General features: G+C 40.5%; 1 protein-coding gene across 11 annotated transcripts in view; it reads right to left on the bottom strand.

Annotated features, from left to right (window-relative positions):
• The window catches only part of LOC133485269 (rho guanine nucleotide exchange factor 9), a 60,743-nt gene extending 38,873 nt beyond the window's left edge, over positions 1–21,870 (bottom strand). For 2 of the 11 annotated variants that reach the window (XM_061788704.1, XM_061788707.1), the window contains exons 1-5: positions 21,605–21,870; positions 19,298–20,967; positions 16,678–17,016; positions 15,427–15,553; positions 15,228–15,334 (exon numbers count right to left, since the gene is read on the bottom strand). In XM_061788704.1, coding sequence (XP_061644688.1) covers positions 15,228–15,334; positions 15,427–15,553; positions 16,678–17,016; positions 19,298–20,893 — 2,169 coding nt within the window. In that variant the 5' untranslated portion in view covers positions 20,894–20,967; positions 21,605–21,870. The other 9 variants (XM_061788706.1, XM_061788705.1, XM_061788709.1 and 6 more) reach the window with 9 other exon arrangements.
• Between the last annotated feature and the right edge of the window lie 1,133 nt (positions 21,871–23,003).

Genomic DNA, 23,003 nt, shown 5'->3' with positions numbered 1-23,003 from the left:
CAAGCCTTTTCACTTGGCGAATAAAAAAAGACATATATATATATTGCAATGATCAGAGAAGTGTGAGCCTCAGAAACATGTGCATTGTTGAAGTGTGAATATTCTAGCATTGGAAATGGGAGCCAAGTTTAACTGCATCTAAAATGGGGGAAACCTCAAGTGGAGGCCCTCCTTTATTAGGCCCAGCCTTGTCCACAACTACTGTTCAACTACCATAATCATGCAGCGTCTGAAGCACACATCGCACTTGCAAACCTATTCGCTAAGAATATCACATGTAGCGAGATCACCTATTAGCTGCCATGTTGTGAATAATATATAATAATTAAAAATTAAGCAGCAGCAGGGATGAGGTTAAAAATGATCACCCGTTTCAGTCTAAAAATGACATAATTGAATCACTCTCATGCTCATAAACCATGGACTACAATATGGAGGAGAGAGAAGAGAGGAGATCGACGAAGGGGACATGTTTATATGCGGGGATAAATCTAGTGACCGCAGAAAATGGTTAGAGCATACAGATCTAATGTGTACGCTCCACCACCATCCATCCATGCATCCATCCATCCATTTTCTGAGCTGCTTCTCCTCACTAGGGTCGCGGGCGTGCTGGAGCCTATCCTAGCTATCATCGGGCAGGAGGCGGGGTACACCCTGAACTGGTTGCCAGCCAATCGCAGGGCACCCACCACCAAACAACATAATCTATCACAAACGAACGGTGAGAGGACACAATACACAACGAAGGATCGGGGAGTGGGTAACACAAAATACATGATGTTGTACCAACGTCATTCATTTCAACGCGTAGCCGTGAAGGAGCGCCGGGTGTCCCCGCTCTCAAACACCGCGCACCGCCTGTCTCTCCTCTCCTGTGTGCCAGCGAGGTGCGCTGCGAACCGGGCCCCGACCGCAGATCCATTAACGAGTACCGAGGATGAACATCAACAGCACGTTCACAAGCACCAGCAACGCGATCACCGTAAACACCGCGCAAGTCTGGACATCCAAGGCCATGGCGCAGCACTGCGGGCCGTGAGAGGCGTTCTCAGTCGGGCGGTATTCAGCGGTGAAGACCCCAGGCGAGCATGTAATCCACCTTTACGGTTGGGCAAAACGTGGAAAAAAGATGCCGATACGCCTCTTCACACTGCGTCTGGTAATTCATAATGGCACAGGAGGGGATGCATCATCCTCACCATCATCATCGTCATCAGTCTGCACCGCGATTTCTCCCTGCTGATCAACACCTGACGGTGTTTTGCCTCTTCCCCTGCAAACCAGCGACTCTCCGGGCTGCAGATTAAAACGAGCGGGGGAAAGGCGGCGTGCAGGCTGTTCGCAGCTGCAGAGCTGCGTTCCGGTGAGCGGCGACCAGCCAGAGAAGGGCTCAGTGTTTCAGAGGCGGTCCTGAATTAATACTCATCAGCCTCGACTGCTCGACTACCGGCATCCGACATCACACCAGGCGGGGAGGGGCACGGCCAGCCCCTCGCTGACTTCACTGACCAACTAGGCTCAAATCACAACCTTTCTTTCCACCATCCCTTCTAACAACACCGCCTTGCCGAGACTATGTGGCATTAGTCACATCGTACGGGGAGGATTTCATGACGAGTTCATTTTATTTAGTGTTGAACACCTTGTAGTCACATTGGCATGATGTCAGCATTTTTCACCATTCTGTCTGATGCTAGTACGTCTAATCGATCCAGTATAACAGCTGAGTCTGCCGCATGGGGAAGACAAAACAATCATTCGAATGAGTCTTGTGCAACATTCTGATGCTCACACTCGCTGACTGTCCTGTCATTCTTGTTTCATGTCAATAGATACAATATGCCCAAATAATCAGTGAGAAGTGAGATAATAATAATAATAATGGGCATATAAGAAGCCCTGTATAGTGACAACGTGAATCGCAAAGATATTACAGTGGCAATACTGCAATATTACAAGCTTCACAACTCTCTCATAAATCTGCCATAGACAGCTTTTGAAGTCAAAAATCCACGTTAACTGGGAGGGCTGGCAGTTTAAATTTCATTTTATTTTGAATATTTAAATTTGTAGTATACAATATCAACAAGTTTTTATAGTGCAATTAATGTTATTGGTGCATTGAATATGATTTAAATGTTTAGCTTAAAGTGATGTGCGCCTTGTACAGAACTCCAAACATTGAGGTAAATAGACACATTTGTTTGTCTGCCATGTTGAGTCAAGATTGGGGGGGATAAGCTAGACACACGGAAAGAGTAATAGACTGACTCCTGTTCGTTTTCCTTTGGTCGTTTCCCCCCCCGATTAACCCTAATCAGTTCATATCAGCTGTTATACATTTTCCAGTCTCCTTAGATGTGCTAAAATGAGGGATAAAATGTTAACAGACTATAGCGAAACTTTGGATCAGTAGCAAAGACATGACAGGCTAGCATTAGCCTCAAGGCTAGATAGCGGTTAGCATGGTGGGAGTCAGGTGTCATTCTGTTATCCAATATATCCTCAATTTTTTACGTGTATGTACGTTTAATATAATACCATGGCAACAATCAACCGATATCCAACGTAAGAATATTTTACAAATCTGTGTTACTGAGAAGTACTGAATTGAAATGTAAACATGTAGATTGAGATATGTACATTTATCTACACTATGTAACGTGTTTTCTAACATAGCTAAGCGTTAAAGCTTACCTTCAGAACAAACATGGATGTATGGATTGCGTAGATTGGGAAGTATGGTTTTGTCATGCGTGTGTGTTCCGGGTTTTGTCTTCCCCCCTGTTTCACACACACCTGCTCCTGTGAGCATCTTCACCACCTGTGCCTCGTTCACCCTAATTACCTATTGTATTTAACCTCGTGTCTCATTCCCTCTCGTTGCCAGTTCGTTGTACCTTGTCGTCGCGTTCCAGCATTCCTTGTTTCCACGTCACAGACTCACAGTAAGACTTGACCCTGTTCCGATTATCGACCTTGCCTCTTTGCCTCATGTTTTTGGATACTGTTGCCTTTCTTGGATTGCCTGCCTGTGTACCGACCTATGCCCGTCTATTAAACCTCTCTTTTTGGAAACTGTCCATTTGTTTTGGAGTTGTGCATTTTTGGGTCCTATCCTCTGTTCGGTTCATGACAGGTTTACTTCCATTATCCATCCATCCATTTTCAACACCGGTTATCCTGGTTAGGGTCACGGGACGCTGAAAGCCTAGCCCAGCTGACTTCGGGCGAAACTACACCCTGAACTGGTCGCCAGTCAGTCGCAGGGCACACAGACACAGACAACCATTCACACTCACATTCACACCGTCACTGAGTGGGAACTGAACCCACGCTGCCCGCACCAAAGTCAGGCGAGTGTACCACTACACCATCAGTGACCCCACTTCCATTAGATTTCATTAAAATAAAATGGAAGCCGTATAAATGTGAGAACTATAAAATGAAAAAAGTCAACAAATGTTTCTCAGCATTGCAAGAAGCCAAGTGGTGTTTTAATTGTGTGAATCAAAATTATTGGTCAACAACATGAATCAAGTTTATAGAAAATAATTGTTGCATTAGGCTCAATTAACTTAATTAACCAATTATTTATTAAAAAAACATTGTTAAACGTATGTACTGATTTTAATTGTATTAATATAAAACCGATCAACCAATTACTGTATCAGAGAAAATATAAAAAAATAGATAAAATGAAAAACATAATTTAATCTACCCATTTCAGGAAAATATATTTGTGACTCTTGATATTAGCTGGGTTTACATGCAGACTTTTTTTGTCATTCCGATTGAACAACAATGGTCAAATATTTACATGTGACGTGATCTATTCTGATCGGGTGGATACATGTGCACTTCATTTAATCAGAACATCCGTGTGACATGCGCACATCGACGTAAACATTACGTCTTTTATCAAGATGGGTGTCTATTTAGCGTCTATTTAGCACAGTAGATGGGATTGTTTTTACACAGAAATCAACAGCTTGATAAAAACAAGTTACAAGTAGTTAAAAACAGGATCTACGTCGCATACGAGCTCTGGGTGGGAGCTGCCATATTTACGTGTGTAAATGATGATGTCACCGTGCATTTATGTCAAGACAGAGCATGCACAGACAGAGCGCAGCCCGGCACCTTTCCGATTCACGGTTTACATGACAAAAAAGTACTTGTGATCGGTTTAGCAAAAGGAATATTCCACCCCTGTGAAACCAATTGAAATTCCATTTGGATTTGGCCCATTTATTCCGACTGAGGTATTTATATGGAGCATTTTCATTCAGTTTAGGCTTCTAAACCGATTATAATCGGAATAGAAGGCTCCATGTAAACCCCCAGATGTAAATGCCTGGACTAGATTACAGTACATAGAAAAAGAATAAGTTTAAAATCCATTGTAACTGTAACTCAAATCAACAGCATAGCTGCTATCTTGGGAATGATAATTCTGTATTTTCCGAGTACTTATGTCTTCATTGTTTTGAAGATTATGATGGGAGCTCTCTGTGATCATAAATAATTTCATAGGCTGCATTTGGTTCAGTTCAGTCACCACAATCCCAAAAACAAGTTATCCAATCTACCACTCAACACAACTTCACATAGAGCTTCGGGTTTCTATCAAAGATCTAAGAATATTTTTGAAAGATGATAACACCAAAAGGAGTGCACCAGTATTTTTAAAGCCATAAATAATTTCCAGGGTACTTTCTGCACATATATTCAGATAAAAGCGAAGGCTCATGAAAGTGAGGCTTTCAGTGAATTGCAAAGAGCTGTACGAAGCATCACAGCTAAGATATGACAACACTTCTCAAACAAGAGCCTGCTCTGTGCTAGTATATGTGTGCATATACGTGTGTGTGTGTGTGTGTGTGTGTGTCAATGAATGTGTGTGAAAGGCAGAGGGAGCATATTACATAAGCGTGCCCTTCCACTGTGGGCTCACTCTCCAATCTCTCTGACATTTAGACAACAAAGGTCACATCTGAAAGTCTAAATCTGCACAGACACAAATGCTAATTCAGTCATACATATACAAAAGACAGTTAGTTTGTGAAAACAGTACAATTCCTCACAGTATTACATCTGATAAAATGCTGAGCTTATTTTCCATGAACATTATGCATCGAGAGCCGACCCTACTGCCTGACAAGCTGTCATCATGTTCAGGCACATTTTCATCCTACTTAAAACTTGATGGACCAGTTTATCATTTATTTAATATACATTAGTTGAGAGGAGAACTTGCAAAGGAGTATCACCAAGGTATTTTAATAAACAGTAGCTGCTGATGCAGGTCTATATGTTGAATTACTACTAGAATGGTTTTTCCACAAATTTGTCTGTGAAAATGAAAAGGCTTTCCTGAAAACAGCCCTTATGCCAAACAAGACTTGCCTGTACATGATTGGTCTAGCATGGCACAACAATGGTCTCATATTTCTGCAGCAGTTATTGTTTAACTGTAAGGTCGATCAACATCACATCTCGGTTAGAAAGCAAGAAAACATTGGCTTATAATGTGAAGACTTATTTTGGTTAAAAATCATGTGCATCATTACATCTGCAATGAGGAACAAAAATAGATTAATGCCAAATTAACTGACCTTTTTTTGTAATGTGGTCTCTAGCCGTCTAGGAATCAAACCATACTTGGGAACGTAAGTGGATGGTCAAAATAGAGGCCACGTCTCACAAAGAGACAGTGGAACTGTCACTTCTCCTAGCCACTAAGTGAATAAAGTTTATTATACTAATGTCAAATTCATATTCAACAAAAGCATTCATAAAGTGCAGACCTCTGTCAAGGCAGCAATGTTAGCTAGTTATATATTTCTTAATCATTTTTTTATTTGAACAGTCATGAATTGCAGTACATAATGTGTGGATAGAAGTAACAAAATTTAAACGTTGGTCCATAGCTGCTCCAGTGAAATTAACTAGAGGGCAAAAAAATAAAATAATAACTTTCATCGAGGGTTGTCTTTTATAGTATTTTACGATAGTGGCCCAAAATGCATAATTCTAACCCTGGAATTTTCTTGAGTAAATCTGTATGAGACCACAAACATTTTTAGACTATTATTCTCTGAATAAGAATTTATGTGTGATCAAATCTGTTTGTGGCCAGAGGGCATTTGGCTTATTGAGGCAATGACCACCACACCCATTTCCACTCCAGTCTGCTCCTGTTCTTTTGTTTCTCTCCTATCGCCACAGCAACCACACTGATGTCCTGCTTTCTCCCAGGACCTTTATGCCACATAATACCTAAAAATATGCATGTTCTTGAACCCAGGCCTTTGACCATTGTTAAAAAAATCAGCTGTTTGGTTCAGATTAATTGTGTGAGCAATTAGTGGGTTAGAAAGAGGAGCAAGTACCAATAGTCATTGAAAGTAAAGGTATGAAAGTATGCATCTCTGCAGCATTTTTTTTGGTCACATATTCATTCATTTAACTACGGTCGCGGCATGCTGGAGCCTATCCCAGCTGACTCTCGGCGAGAGGCGGGATAGACCCTGAACTGGTCGCCAGCCAATTGCAGGGCACATAAAAACAAACAACCATTCACACTCACATTCACACCTACGGGCAATTTAGAGTCTCCAATTAACCAACCAGGCATGTTTTCTGATGTGGGAGGAAACTGGAGTACCTGGAGAAAACCCACGTAGGCACATGGAGAACATGCAAACACCACAGAGCCAAGGCTGAATTTGAAACCGGATCCTCAGAACTGCGAGGCAGTTGTGCTAACCAGTCGTTCACCGTGCCGCCATGATATTTAGCATCCACCACAATTTACAGATGATCTAATCAGCAATTCTAATTTCGACCCTCTGAACAATTTCACCGAAGTCACATTTTGAAGAAAAGATAAAGCATGTTATATATCGATATTTGTATATGAAAAAAAATATGTAGCATGTGTGTTTATGTGTACAAAACCCCCAGAAATAGACAATTATAAGGAAAAATGTGAAAAAATGTATGACCTGTTTCAACATTGATTTGTTGCAGTCAAGTGCTGCACTACTGCACTTGCATTGTGCCAGTTATGAGTGTGTTTACTAGTGTCACAACTCATCAGAGCACTGGCAGCCACCTGGGGCCTTAAACATTGGAAGCCTGGCTGTGTTTTCTGGTTGCATGCAATGTCTGTTAGAGTTTTGTAAAATGTCTACTTCAGAGCAGTATAGTTACATCCCCCCTGTTTATTATAGCTGAAGTCATTTTTTGTTATGGTTGATAATAAACAGTCTTCTCACACACTTGACCACAACAGTATGCACACTGGAGGCCCTATATTTAGGCTGTTTCAACAGGCCTGTCTATTGACACCAGACCTGCATGTAAGTCTGTTCTGTTCACACTTAAGATGCTTTTTTTGCAGTTAACCCGGACCAGTAGAGTGCTCCTGCAAATTTCAAAATCTATGATTGTCACACCTGTGCATTTTTAATGACACGCCTTTTCGTACTGGTACTTTGCTACGAGTGTAGTCATTACAAAAGACCAAGCAGTGGAGGGAGTTTACAACAAAACACCCATTTATAAACTTTTGGACAGTGCATTGATGCAGCGAAACTATATTTGATAATTTGATGCACCTTTACAGAGTATTTGACAAAAACCTCTTGACTCTATGCTTACTTATTCAGTATACACCTGTGAATCCATAAAATATTGTTGTTGACAGTGTTTGTGTCACTGTTTGTGCATTGCTTTCACATTATATGAATCATCCTTCTTTGCAGCTGTTCGCTCAATTGCAATCCCTCAAATCAGTAGCATGTACTAAGTTTTGTTATAATGTAAATGTGATCTCTGTTATTAACTCGAGAAGAAAATTAGACACGGAAATGTCACAAATTTACAGACCAGCCTTTGCCTACCAAACCCCCGAAAGAAAATGACCTCCACATTTGTATTATTTTATTTATAACTCAGTTATGCCAGCCCTAACCCTAAAATATGGCAGAGTGACATTATATCCATAATAACAATAACAGTGTCCAAACACAGAAGTGGTCCTTGGCCCCATTGTTTGAAAATGTGCCCCCCATGAAATGTCTTGCTGAATCGCCTTACTGTATATTAGATGTTTGTATCTGTTCTCTGATCCAAACGGATTACACAGCTTCACTGGTGCACACAATTCTTCAGTGCAGTGATATTTAGGTTCAAGACTGCTTGGTCTGTCTTCAAGCCTTAATTCTTTATGGAGCTAATCACACCATTTTTCTCCACTTATTAGTAGGGAGACATTTTTAAGATTTATGATGCATGCAAGTCCCAATACCTTCTTAGGTTATCAAACACAGTTCCTTCCCCAACAAAGGTATTGATACCCATCAAAGACTTGGGAGACTTAAATGTTGAGTTGCACTGCAAAATAACAATGAAAAAGCAGTCAAAATAAAAGAATGCTATCATCCTCACAGTCCCACAAGAAAGTAGAACGGCCCCCAAGAACCAGGTACTGTACTCTCACATGCCTGGAGGGAGGACCCCATGGAGAGAATGCAAGTGAGGTGAGCAGATGAAAAATAAACATTGGGGAGTAAAACTCAAGTTAATGGCAGGGGAGAGGGAAAGAAGACTGAGGTCTAGCTCTAAAGGCAGGGTGAAGAACAAAATACTAGGAGTGAAGTAGTTGCATAATACTGTACATGATTGTGATGGAGGGCTTTCTCAGAGGCTGCATTGGTGTAGCAGGGAGCCTGAGAAGTCAGAGAGGAAGTATAATAAAATAATGTACACAGGAAGTGTCAGCTGCCAGGAAAATCTACCCCATCTTTCACATGGCCCTGCAGGACACAATTACAACTAGAACGCCTTACAGCCAATTATACTTGTCTCATTTTAGAATAGGGTCACCACCACCACTTACTGTATGTGCCCAATCCATTGAAGGTTAAAGGAAGCTAACATCTGTCAGACTTTAAACTACTTGCTTGAACTCCACTGAGCATGTTCGGCCTGTATGTTTGTCCAGTAAGATTTGCATGAGTCAGTTTGAACAGTTTTCATAAACCTAATACACAAACCCTTCTGAAAAAAACGTTCCTGGAGTAGCTGAGTTGTTTATGACAGAGTTAACAAACCACTTCTGATAGGCCCAAGCAGCTTGTTACACAAGAGTTTGTCACAATTATAGGCCCCACAATTATAGGTCCTATTCAATGATTCTCTTGTGTGGGAGGTTTATATAATAAATTAGCTTATACTGCCATGCCTTAATGGGATCACTACAGGAATGAAATACATTTGCATTGTATATTTGTGTATACTGTAATCAAGCAGATGAACATAGCATCAGGGATGCTGCGAGTGATAAGACAATCTAAAGAAGCTGCGACGAATACCCAAAACTCTTTGGTGATGCAGACATGTTCAAGTGATCTTTATACTGTGTCTCTCATCCCTGTATGTGCAAGAGGTCAGCTTTTGCATAAGTGCATGAATAGTCTAAATTGTCTTTCCTAAAAGATAAAATAATTTTGTCCTCTTTTTTGCATGTTTTTTTTTTTTTTTTTTTTTTTACAGTTGCTTGCTGATCATTTGAACTACATTGCAAATATCAAGCACAAGAAAGACTAAATATGCTTCCAACTTTAATTCTGGAAGATTGAGTATTCAAGTAAACAAAAAAATAAACCCCCCAAAAAAATCAATCACTTGGATATTTTATTAACTGCTAATTATGTTTCACTATTATCTTATTCACATTTTAAGCTCAGATGGAATTCTGCCAATAAGGTAAAGTTTCAGTGTGTAAGATTTTGGCCTGAGGGTGACCAGGGAGAAAGCTGAGGGTGCATCCAAAATGTCAAGTACCAAGTACTTTGTGCACTGTCAATAAAATGAAAACTTTTCAGCTGAAGACAACATTATTGATATATTTGCATATCCACTTCACATTGGCAAGACCTGTGGTACAATATCCCCTCAACAATAATAACTACTAGTAATGAGACTGTAATTATGTTGGAAAATAAAAAAATAAAAAAACGCCACTGCAGTACGGAGAAAAATATGGTGACACTTGGCACCATTATCGCAGTCTTCAGATTTTGGAGTGAGTCTGTGGGAATCTTTGCCATTTCATACAATCCCTTTTGTAGTTCAGCGTGTTAAAGTTGTAATGTGGTTGGGGCCAAGGCTCTGTGTGAGTTAATCCCAATATTTCACAGTAAATACATCCATCCATGCCTTTATGAACCTTGCTTTGCGCTCATGCTGGAACAGAAAAGGACCTTCCTCAATCTGTTCCTACTCAGTTGGAATCAGATAAATTGTCCTAATGACTTGATAAAGGGGAATTAAGGAGGCTACAATAGAAAGAATACAGTCAAGAATGAGGTTATCAGTATAATTATTGATGAAAATTACAGAACCAAACAAAATGATGACTGAGGTACAGATGATGCTGGATAATAAGTACTGCATGGTCTAAACCTGTCCCAAAAGAAATATTACATAACACATTTGTCACACCATCTACTAAAATGCCCTAACTGTCCTAATCTAACATCGACATATGATTGCTTCAGAGATGATGCTGAAAAAACAAACAAATAGCACTATGGAAGTATGTAATACAATGTGCAACAACAAAGCACAGATATAAATCTGCACGAGCACAGACATACAAGGTCTGGAAAGAGACAGAGAATTAATTATAATAGAGTAACAGTAAAGCAGGCTACTCCAGTGAGTCAGATCAGAGAGTTACCACATAGTCTCTGGGAGTATGCAGCCACATTAAATAAAAGTGGGAATGGCTTTTATAGTGAGCAAAGGAAATTCTCTTGACTATTATATAAGAAAAAGGCCCTGAGCCTCTCTGTTTCCCACACACACACACACACACGCGCGCGCACACACACACTTAAATACACAACATAGGCGCACGTGCATGCACCAACAATAACACACATGACCACACCTGACAGGCACAAACCCAGTTGGTAGAAGAAACAACCTCAGGAGGCTGTGACACAACCACCTGCTTAGATTCCATCAGCAGCACTTAATCAGAACTGTTACAGCTGGTGGCTGGAGAATTTCACAGTGGATATGAGTTTGCACCTTGGTAGAGTTGTAGTGCTGAATAAACACCAATGACAGGTTCGAGAGAAGATAGAAATGAAGATGTTGGCAGTTCTTCATTGATACACCTTCAACAGTAGCTGGGTTTATATGCTGACTTTTTTTCTGTCTGATTGAAATCATTCAGTTTGAAGATCTCAGGTCAACTGTTTACATGTGATGTGATCTACCGTATTTTGCTTTGGTATTTACATATGCCACTACATTTAATCACAACAGCCGTTTTACAGACGTGTGACGTGAAGATCTATGTAAACATCATACGATTTATCAAGATGGAGGTCAGTAGTCTGTTTAGCAAAGTAGTTGCGATTATTTTTCCTTTTATTGAAGCAGCAGATTGATAAAAACAAGACACAAATAGTTAAAAGCTCTGTCGTAGACGAGCTCTGTTTGGAAGCAGCCATATTTTCGAGTGCGTAAACAATGAAGTCACTGCGGATTTACGTCAAGACAGAGCCTGCGCAGACAGAATGCAGACTGACAACATTCCGATTGACCGTTTACATGACTTTTGATTCGTTTGGAGAAAGGGATATTGTACCCCTGCAAAACCAAATGGAATTCATTTGGTTTCAGTCTGTTTCTTCCAACTGTGGTCTTTATGTGGTCCATTGTTATTTGGTTTGGGATTCTACCTGATTCTAAGCTGAATATAAGGCTCCATGTAAACCCCGCTTGTGTTTGACAAAGACATCACAACCTGGTTCTATTTATTCTTCTGAAAACAATGATACCATGTTCTCTCTATCTGAGTGAGTGTATTGTGCGAAGGAAGTGTCAGTAAGGCTGAGGGTTAAGTGCCAAGTATTGTACATACAGTCAAGTTTATTTGTATAATCATAAAAGACTCTCAAAGTGCTTCACAGGCCCACATTTGACAAAGACTGACAACATCCCCTGATCTAAACGCCCCAGGTTATCAAGGAAAAACTCAAAACCCCATTTGAGGAGAAATAAGAAATCTCGAGAAGGGACCGCAGATGAGAACTGGTGCCCAAGCATGTGTCTACAGTTGCGTGCACAAGTAGCGCGTTCCATAACTGGCCTACTCTTTGCCCAATTAACCACTGCCTGCTGACTCATGCATTCATAATTAATAAATAGCGTTGCGTAATATGATTATGACCGCACATACCCGCCGGTTGGTATTACACTTAATCATGTATAATTTTAGTTTTAATCTACATTAAGCCCTAAATAAGTTTTTCCTTTTCACAACTGGTCAGTCCAGATGCTATCATCACAGCATCAGTACCAGACTACAGAAAACTGTCCCCTCAATCTGAAGAATTAACAGAGAAGAGGAAAGGAAAGAAGAGGAGGAAGTGACTGAAGGAGAAATCCATTTAAATAAAATGAAGAAGAGAGGCGTCAGCATTAGCAGTTAATCCACTGCAGTGAGAATGCTTTCTTTCTGCCTGCGGCCTCAGGGCGCTAGTAGTCATCCTAATAGGAACTGTAACACACACTGCAGTGTACCTAAAAACATTCGGTCAAAGCCTCAATCCGTGTATCCTGAAATAAGACATGCAAAATGTGTAACATCTGCCGATGCTTCACATAAATGTCTTTCACCATTCAGCGACTTTTTCAGTGGTTCACGTCCCTACCCTAGGGCAGGCTACGACGTAAACATGCACACAAAACAGGAAACATCTCTCGTTCTCTCTCCCTCTCTTTTTCTCTTCCACCCCCTTTTCTCTCCCTCACCCACACACTGTCTTCTTTTAGCCTTGCCTAATACGGCTGCCTCAAGATAGAAACAAGTAAATGAACGCAAGACAGGCAGTGTCATGGCAACATTGTGCAGTGGTTTGCGAACACCATGTAGCATCAAGTGCGCCAAATGCTTAATTATTTTGAGACTTCTTTAAAGAAATCAAATTCTAGATTGAGTATTAATGATACTGAAGAAAAAAAAATCAAATAATTTTTATAGTGGGGATATTGTATAGACCACGTTGCACTTCTCCAAATTCTGAATTAAACACAAACACTTAGATATCAACCAGTAGATTCAACTTGAAATGTCAAATAGTATGTTGCATTGAATTCTTCATGCATAGGTTTTACAATGAGAACCCACCCATCATGCCTCCCACATTGATCATACCTCTCCGCACCAACCGCACCAACACCCTCTCCACCCCTCCAACATACACCAACGCACCTATACCCACTTTGTAACCACTACACCAATAATTGCCCCAAGGCTACTTGCATATCAAAGTACCTATGCTGTTGTCAGACTGTTTGGTCCTACATCTACAGCGGTAAGTTAAAATTCAAATGCTCCAAAGGTCATATAATTTTGAATTTGACTAAAGTATTTGGGGGTAGGGAGGAATATCTCAAATATCACGCAAACACTTGGAGTTGGAAAAGTCACCATGCATAGCTAGCCTATCCCAGCTATCTTGGATATACAGTGGGTACAGAAAGTATTCAGACCCCCGTAACCTTTCACTCTTTCTTATATTGCACCCATTTGCTAACATCATTTAAGTTAATTTTTTCCTCATTAATGTACATACAGCACCCCATATTGACAGAAAAAACAGAATTGTTGACATTTTTTCAGATTTATTAAAAAAGAAAAACTGAAATATCACACAGGCGTAAGTATTCAGACCATTTGCTCGGTATTTAGTATAAGCACCCATTTGAGCTAATACAGCCATGAGTGTGTTCCACTAACGTGTGTGTGTGTTCACTGTGATGGGTTAAATCCAGAGAACAAATTTCATGTACATGCATGCAGGTTCATGACAATAAAAGGTGATTCTTCTTCTTCACACCTCGGGCAATTTAGAGGCTTCAATTAACCTACCATGCATGTTTTTGGGATGTGGGAGGAAACCGGAGTACCCGGAGAAAACCCACACAGGCACAGGGAGAACATGCAAACTCCACACAGGCGAGGCCGGATTTGAACCCAGGTCCTCAGAACTGTGAGGCGGATGTGCTAACCAGTCGTCCACCGTGGCGCCCAATAATAATAATCATAATAATTGTTATTATTATTATTATGATTATTATTTCTATTTTGATAATGCTAAAGATGGACCAGCGTCAATATGCCTTGTGTAGACAGATGAGAAGAATATACACTGGAACTTATGCAATGTACGCGCACTTCATTGCTACCTTCATTCGTCATTAAAGTTAAGAGAGTTTAAATGGAACATATTTTGCCAAACCAACTTTTTCTAGTATATGGGATGTAATATCATCTCTATGGTGCCTCATTAAACATGTGAAATCTGAATCAAAATAGTCCACGCGTTCCTGAGTCCAAGTGGGTCTTCTTCTAGTGGGTCTTCTACATGGAGGCAACCAATCAGAGGAATGGGGGCGGTCTTAGCCAAATATGGACAAACCAGATATAACATTGGGTCAAACAGATGTAGCTCTCAGAAGGGCCTTTTATGGACACTCATATGACAAAACCAAGGAGTTTTTTTGGAATTATCAATTTTATACTAAGTCCATGTTAGAAAGTCACTCTGTGGAGGTCTAAATAGCCAAAATACGGGACATTTAAATAAATATGAATTTCAGTTTGCGGTTGCCATTAACTGTCATTAACATCTCACACACTATACTCATACTTAATTGATTAATGTAGCAGTGCCCCCGTAATACAAAACAGTAACATCTGTAAACATCAAAGCAAAAGCATCTGGATGACAATGAATCCCAATCCTCAAATAAATAATACAGTGTTTTTGTTTTTTTTAATCAGTGTTGAAAATATGTTTAGTGATCACATTGACCACATCAATATTTCCTCCTATCAGCAGCGATCATCAAATAAAAACCTGAGTTTACTCTGTGGTTGGTGTGTAGCCAAGTGTCGCCATGCTGTTCAAATGGCTTATTTGGTTTACTGCCTCAATAAACATTCATTGTTTAATATTCAATTTGATTTATTCTTATGAAAAAAAAAAAGAAACATTTGAAACAAAGCGTAAGGCGTGTGTGCTCAGCCTTTGTGGTTTCACTTTAGAGCTGTTCCATAAATCGATGGCTCTTCAAAACTTCAGAGACAGCAAAGCTGTGAGTGTAAATGCTGGGTATGCTCGACTTACAATGTTGACTTGCAATGGTTCTGACCCAGGTCGTAGCAGCCTCTTCCTCCTGCAACTACTGCCTTCAGACCGCAGACGTACTGATGATGAGGATGACTGACCCACAGCTGTTGGACAGGCATAAGTAAGTTAGATAATGCAATTTAATCAAACAAACATATTCATATGTGGACATTGAAATATATGTGTGATGTAGTACCTGAATGAGGCAGGAGAAGAGCCAAAGCAGTTAAAGTGCTGGGGGGCAGAGGTAGGGAGTGGCACCGCTGCAGAGAAACCCTTAGTGGTGGCTCTAATGGAGATCCACCGGGAGGACGAGACAAGGCCTGGAGGGTACTCAGGAGTTAGGACAATTCCTATATTCAATACAGGGTTGCTTTGATATACTCAGGCTAAATGTACACATCTATTGAAAATCCTGTTTCTCTGCCTGTTCAGTAAATTCCAAGTATTTTGCATCCAGCATGCCAAATGAGGTGGTGTGTTAGTGGTGCATGCCTGGCTGTAAACTGTCAGACTATACAGTACAGTACATCAAATCAGCCAGGCAGCCTCTTAGCTTCAAACAAAGTGATTTTGAGTGAGGCCAATGAGAAGTAACACTTATGGGAGCAATGAGGCAGAAAATTGGACATGGAAAAAAATGGTGAGTGGTAAGGGGAGATCACAAAGAGAAAGACAGAAGAGTGAGAGGCAGATGTGTGCTGGTGGAAAAGAAGCATCATCCTGAAATAAACGCCTTCCTTACAAACAGAGAAGAGCATGCTTGCATTGTTGCAGCTAACACTGAGTAGTGTATAAATAATGTGAATGGGCTGCCCTTCAGCACCTGTAGTGTGTTCATTCATAATGGTCTTGTGTTATTATTTATCAGTAAGTGGGATTCAGACCTCCTTTTGAATTTTGAAAAAAATACTTAGCTCTCCAAGCACCACCATCATGACCAAGAGTAAAATACAATAGCGTAATAGGCCATCAAAAACGAGACAGCGATTTTATTATTAAAAGGTATACTGTATTTAATATTATTGTAAGCCACTGTAACATTATGCACAGTTTAAACATGAACACTACGCTTAAATATAGGAAAATTAAAAAGCTGTACTTAAATAATGAGTAACAATTAAAAATGTAGGGCACCTAAAAGTTCAATAAAAATTGTACCTACAATAAATAAATGTTTGAAAACAAACAGTTCTACAACATTAAATGCAAATGTATTGTGCTTTAAAGTTAAATACAACTGAACTGTACTTAACCAGTAGTTCTTTTGCATATCACTAGTGGTACTAGTACCACACTTTGAGAATCACTGATCGAAAGGAAGGAGGATATAATTACTTTCTATTACATTGTTTAGGTGAGAAATACTTTATATTACCTTTTGAATATTGAAGCCAAATTCAGTTAATTGATGTACAAATGCCTGTGTGGTAATTTAACATCTTACTCTGTGGTGCAACTCCGTGGACTGCATCTTGCTAGTAACACTGGCTTCAATGACAGAGCAGGGCCTGGGACGAGCAGGCATCCATCTAAGCCCCAGTGAGTGTTGCATGGTGGGATTAGGTCTGTGCCTCCGTCGGCATAGTGAGCCAAACTCACTATAATGGTTGTTGAGATCTCGGTCTGGGTTTGGCCTCCACAGATCCAATACAGCTGATGCCGGGCGAGGACGAGGGCGCAGCAGCTTCTGAGGTACAGAGATCTTCTCTGTGTTAGAGTGGGGCAAGGCTGGGCCTGGCAGTCTTACACTGCAGCCTGTCTGGCTTGCAATCTGCTCACACAGCTGGGATTGGCAAAGATTCTCAGAGGCGGCTTGGCCCACACACAAGGTGCAACAATAAATACTTACAGGACACTACATTAGGTACACCTACATCTGAAATCAAGCGAGACCCAATACAAACACTGTGCTTTTACAAATTCTCAATCAACTATATTTTGTATGTCCTTTTTATTATTATTGGCCAAAAACACTAAGGAAAGTGGGTTTTAAAATACAAATATCTATTTAGTTCAGGTGATTAGTGGTATAGTGGTACACATGATTGACTTTTGTGTAGCCAGTGTAGGATCGAATCCCAGTCACTAACCGTAGGTGTAAATTTGAGTGCCAGTGTTATCTTTTGCGATGCCATTCAGAGGGTAGTCTGTCTGGCGCGCAGTCAGCAACTATAAACAGCATAAGCAGTGGGAAATAGTAGATGGATGGCTCTTTAACTCATGTCAATCAAAACTGATCTTAGAATTAATAATTAATGATATAACTATCTGTCCTTCATAGGATAGATCATAACTACTTGATATAGTAACAGTAAATAGCACTCATTTAATTATCAGGATTGCACAAAAAATATGAAATGAAACTGAAGAAGGGTATTTGCATGGGCCAAGAAAGAACCCATTACATTTTGGTAATGATCTAAAGGTGATCTACCAATACCAAGGAACCTCTGTTATTTTTTGAAAAAATAATCTCAGGTGTACTTAATGTTGTGAACGATTAAAGGTAGAATTTGCAGTTTTCACTGCTCTCTCTCCCAGCCCTCACGTCTCTGACTAAAGCCACACCCCTCATTAACGTGAACTGCATGTTACATGTTTACTCTCGCTTTGTCTCAGGATCTGGCAAATTCCTTCTTTTTAACTTTGGTTGCTAACCGAGGGGAAAAAAATCCGACTCCCCCCAAAAAGTAATGTGTGCATGCTCTCTTTGGTCACTCCTTCTGTCTCTCCAGTCTGTGATAAGGTGTTTCTGCCCCACCATGCCAACTTGTAAAACAATAATTAAAATGACATTTGAGGAATTAGATTGGGCCAGAGAGGGATGCACCCCCCCAAATCTCATTTCAATAAGATTGTACATATTCTACTGTCAGGTCATACAGACAATTTTTATGACAAAAAGTGATTGTTTTTCTAAACTGCAAACCCTACCTTTAATGTGCAGTACCTTTTGAAGGATGCCCTTCAAATATATCCGATAAGAGAAAATACATGGGCAAATTAAACCAGGCAGCCTAAAGTATTGTATATGATTCCATATACTGTATGTCTACCTAACTATTTTAACGATGCAATGACCACAACAAAGATTCACAGCACATGCAGTTGCATAACTAACCCTTATGATAGTGTGCTGAGTATTGCAATGTCATATCTCATTTTGTCAATAGGATTTGGGCTACTGTGTCCTGACTCAGTGTGACTGGCAGGGACATGACTAATACCTTCACTAGAGTAAAAACATATAAGGCTTGCCACTATGAAGCATCAACATCACCATGCTCAAGGGGCAGTTACACAGCAAGCTTCATGGGAAAAAGATTGTCCTTGCATGCTACATGAGGTTGGCAGGGCTGGAAAGAGCAAACATCTTTGGTTTAAAGTTGTAAGCTTCTGCAATTACTACCGCCTTTCGCCAACAGATGGTGCTAAATGATAACTCTACCATAGGTGCCATATTTTTGTCAGCCCAAGACTGGTGTATTGAATCCATCCATCCATTTCCTGTACCGCTTTATCCTCACAAAGGTCGTGGGCGTGCTGGAGCATATCCCAGCTGACTCGGGCGAGAGGCGGAGCACACCCTGAACCGGTCGCCAGCCAATCGCAGGGCACATAGAAACAAACAACCACTTGCACTCACATTCACAGCTACAGGAAATTTAGAGTCTTCAAGCAACCTACCATGCATGTTTTTGGGATGTGGGAGGAAACCGCAGTGCTTTTATTATTCCCAATATTTATACCACACCTACAAGGACTAAATAATGGGGAAATGACAGATTTGATGCTATTTTTCCTACTCTGTTGCTGTTACAGGAAAATGGATGTATCTGGTTAAAACTGTTACATGAACCACATTTTCAATGTAGATAGTAATAGCATGCCTATTGCAGTGTTAATGATTAGGAAAAGTCTGCGATGGAATGTGGTTATGGCATCACTGAGAAACACGATATTACTGAGATCCTACTCATTTACTTAAATTGTGTTAAGGAGAATTAATGTTAAATAAAAACATACTTTGTATACTATAGCTTCATTTAAATGACATACATTACCTTAAATATCTCCTCTGTGGAATCAGATGATGGTATGCTATTGGTCATGCTCTCTTTACCATTTATTTGTAATTTAATATTCGCTTCCTGTATCTTCTGTGAGTCAGGTGAAGCATCCTTGGAATCCTCTTCATTTCCTGTGTCTTCCTTTACCTTTTCTCCTAAGTGCAGACAGTTTAATGGATTCATTTCATGCTCAGCACCAGTCTCAGTGTTTGTAACTGAGTGAGGAATATGATTCTCTACAATGGTGGACCTGTGGTTTGTTGCTGTATCCATATGTTTGCCTGTACTGTCTGAGGTTCCAAAGCCATTGACACTTCCAGACACTGAGCATGACCGAAAAGCTTTGAAGACAACCACAGGTGATACCACACCTGTCACAGGTGTGGGGGCCTCACGGTCAAAGGTACTGGGTTTTAAGGATTTAGTGGTCAATGGTGAGGATGGAGGATTCTGACATTGTGGAAGTCCTTCACTGTGGAGGGTTAGGGACAAACTGTGAACTTTGTGTACTGTGCGCTGATGAGCCTGAGGAGAGTTAATTGGGGTTTTCTCTTCCTCAGAAGGGGAGAAGGAGCGGGATGTTGTCCGCCATTTTCTGGCTGTTTCTGCTACATTATTAAAAAATTTAAACAATCCACCAAAATGTCCCTTCACATCTGAATTTTTGGGAGGCAGTGCTTGGAAGTCTTTGATATTCTCAAGGTCTACAGAACCATAGTCCGAGTCAATCGTCTTGTCAAAAGAGTGAAGCTCAGAATCAAAACTCCTCTCTGAATAGACAGGATTGGCCTTTCCCAAAAGAGAGATCCTCCTCAGGTAACTCCACACATCTTTGTGTCGTCTTCCTGCACCCTGGGTGGTATTTTTGCCAGCCTTAACAGAAGCCTCCTCACAGCTTGCAGCTTTGTTACAGTTAGTTGAATTGATGTGGGTTCTTTTTGAGTATGAAACTCTTTCTGATGGTTTACAACCATTCTGAACGGTAGTTTCTGGAACAGCAGTCGGCTGATGGTCATCCATCGGAGCTGGGAGGTCAATGTCTTCAAAAGAACAGTCAAATTCTGCTGTGTAGCCAGCATACGAGTGCCTCTTGCCACGGTGTCTAAGTGTGCCCCTGCTAGATTGCTGTGGAGTGCCGATGTCTCGGCAGAAAGAGTCCTCATCCACCAGTGAGCTGCTGAGCTTGGCACTAGACAATTTCCCAGCCTTCCCTCTGAACACAGAAGGGGATTTAAGTTTCTTAAAGGAGCGAACTTTATCAGCAAATGAGAGTTTAGGGATGGAAGCTTCCCCAAAGAGGATCATGGAGTGGGGTCTTCGGTCCAGCTCTGAGACACCTCTTTTCCGGTTCAAGATCTTCCAGATTCCTCCAGCTGCACGGGGTCTTCGGTTGACCTCCTGTCTGTCCTTGACAGGGGTCTGAAAAGACGAAGCCTGGGCCTCAACCTGCATCTCTGCAGGCCCTGACCCAGTCTCTTTAATATAAACACTGCTGGTCTCATTCTCCACATCCAGAGAAACATTAAACACTCGGTTGACAAACCCATTAGGGTTGTTACTCTGGGGGGCAGGATTGTCTATTTGCTCCATAATCTCTCATTCCACAATGTCAGCTATCAGCTCCAATGATCATCATGTCTTGGTCCGCTCTCTCACATCAATACCTATACAACAACAACAACAAGAAAACAGATTTGTCAACAACCATAATCACCCACCACTTCCTTCCCCTCATATTTGGCCCATCTTATCCATTTGAACAAGGAAGCAGTGTTGTCATGGAAACCCTCAAAACAGCTACCGGATGACATCGTCATAATAAACTTCTTCAGAAAACAGATGCCAAGAAAATGAACAGCAATGGCCAATGTATGTATCACAATCCCTTTAATGTATGCATCATGTGCAATGCAGGCCTGTGAAATATTTCAAACCAGCTAGTCTTTTCAGTGAATGTCTTAAGTAATTGGGTTACTGATTTAATCTTTGAGATAATTCTGTACACTAGCATTTTAAGTATAAAAATGAGCTTTTAGTATAAAATATTTACAGTTAAGTATGCTTTTGTGAATATTAACATATAAATGATCAGTTATTTAACAAAATTGTGACTGAAATACATTCATATAAAAACATTTATGCAAGACGAGCAATTTGTCAGACACTTTGTGACACTCCCCAGATTAATGGAGACACGGGCCAGCGTCCGATTTAAAAACGCAGGTTCTTCAACACAGCCACCTCAAACAAAACATGAACAACAATGAGATTTACAAATAGAAGATAAAGTCGTTCGCTTACTTCCCAGTCGTTAGTGAAGATGGCATTGTGGTGTGAGTCCTTAAATGAAACAAATATATATAATAATAAAAACACCGAATTTCACACGAACGCTAAACTTTATCCGGCCGACTTTTAGCGGCTTAGCCGACATCTATGAGGGAAGTGGCGGGCGGCGACTCGCCCACAAGATCCTGTCCTGCTCGGTTTACACAACAAAACCTCGCCCGATGTAGTCTGTGCGAAGGCACACGAGTGTGATTTAAGCCACACACCGGTGAACTATTGGCCTGCGAGCACGCGCAGCCGCCGACTGATTTCAGATGAGTGCACGCGCACACGAGAGCACACACTGTTACTGGCGACCCGCCATGACACTTTTAATACAAAACTACACGAGTGCCGAAACAACACGGAATTGACGCTCGTGATTTAGTTCTTTGTGGTAATCAAGTCGTTGTAGTTGGAGATTATAAAGTTAATGTATTAGTCAGTGTTTCTAAACACCAAGTGCTATTACGGTTTCCGTTTTGTTGAGTAGTGTTTATTAAGTAATGCTTGACAAACGTATTAGACCACCACCACCTGTTTTAGTTTTTAATTTCTGTCAGGAATGTAAGTTTATCCTACTTTAATTTACAAATAATAATAATGTGCTTTACTATTTTCCATTTTTAAGGGGAAACAGTAAGTTTGAAAATTCCTGGATAACAATAATTAGGCTATATTTTCCCAATAATTATATCATTTTACATTGAAGAGTCTCTACATATAGAATAACTAATACAGAAACAGAAAAACACAATTCTGGTCTCAAGTAAACACAGACAAGGGGGCGAGACAAATCTCTGTCACTCTTCTCCTCTGCATTTTGACATATAGCCTACACTCATCATTATAGTGCACCACAATGTAATGCATACAACAGCAGTATAAGCAATTGTTGTTCTACACCTTTTCTGAACTACATTTGAGTTATTTTAGTCAGATAATTACCATAAAGTTACATATTAGAATACAATTCTGTTTCATCTAAATGGAAATGTCTGGGACTGAGAAAATGAACTACTCTGACTACTATTCAATATAAAATATTGCTGGCGTTGGACGGAATCCTCATATTTCCAAAACTACCACTTTACAGGAACCCAAAAAAAATAACATTTGTTGAGCCATTAGCATTGCATCGTCTAAGAGAGCAAGCCATTTTCAATTTTGTTTTGGTGAAAAAATGTAGACATATGTAACATATATTATACCAATATTACACTGCTCTGTGTGTAACATTTGTCCAATCCATCCATTCTGTGAACCGCTTATCCTCATTATGGTCATGCGTATGCTGGAACCTATCCCAGATGACTTTGGGCGAGAGGCGCGTGGTAAACCGTGAACTGGTCACAAGTCAATCGCAGGGCAC

The sequence above is a fragment of the Phyllopteryx taeniolatus genome, chromosome 10 (genome assembly GCF_024500385.1).
Source record: "Phyllopteryx taeniolatus isolate TA_2022b chromosome 10, UOR_Ptae_1.2, whole genome shotgun sequence".
NCBI classification, from domain to species: domain Eukaryota; kingdom Metazoa; phylum Chordata; class Actinopteri; order Syngnathiformes; family Syngnathidae; genus Phyllopteryx; species Phyllopteryx taeniolatus.
Note: the sequence above shows the minus strand (reverse complement) of the source record. Positions and strands in the feature narration are given on the sequence as shown.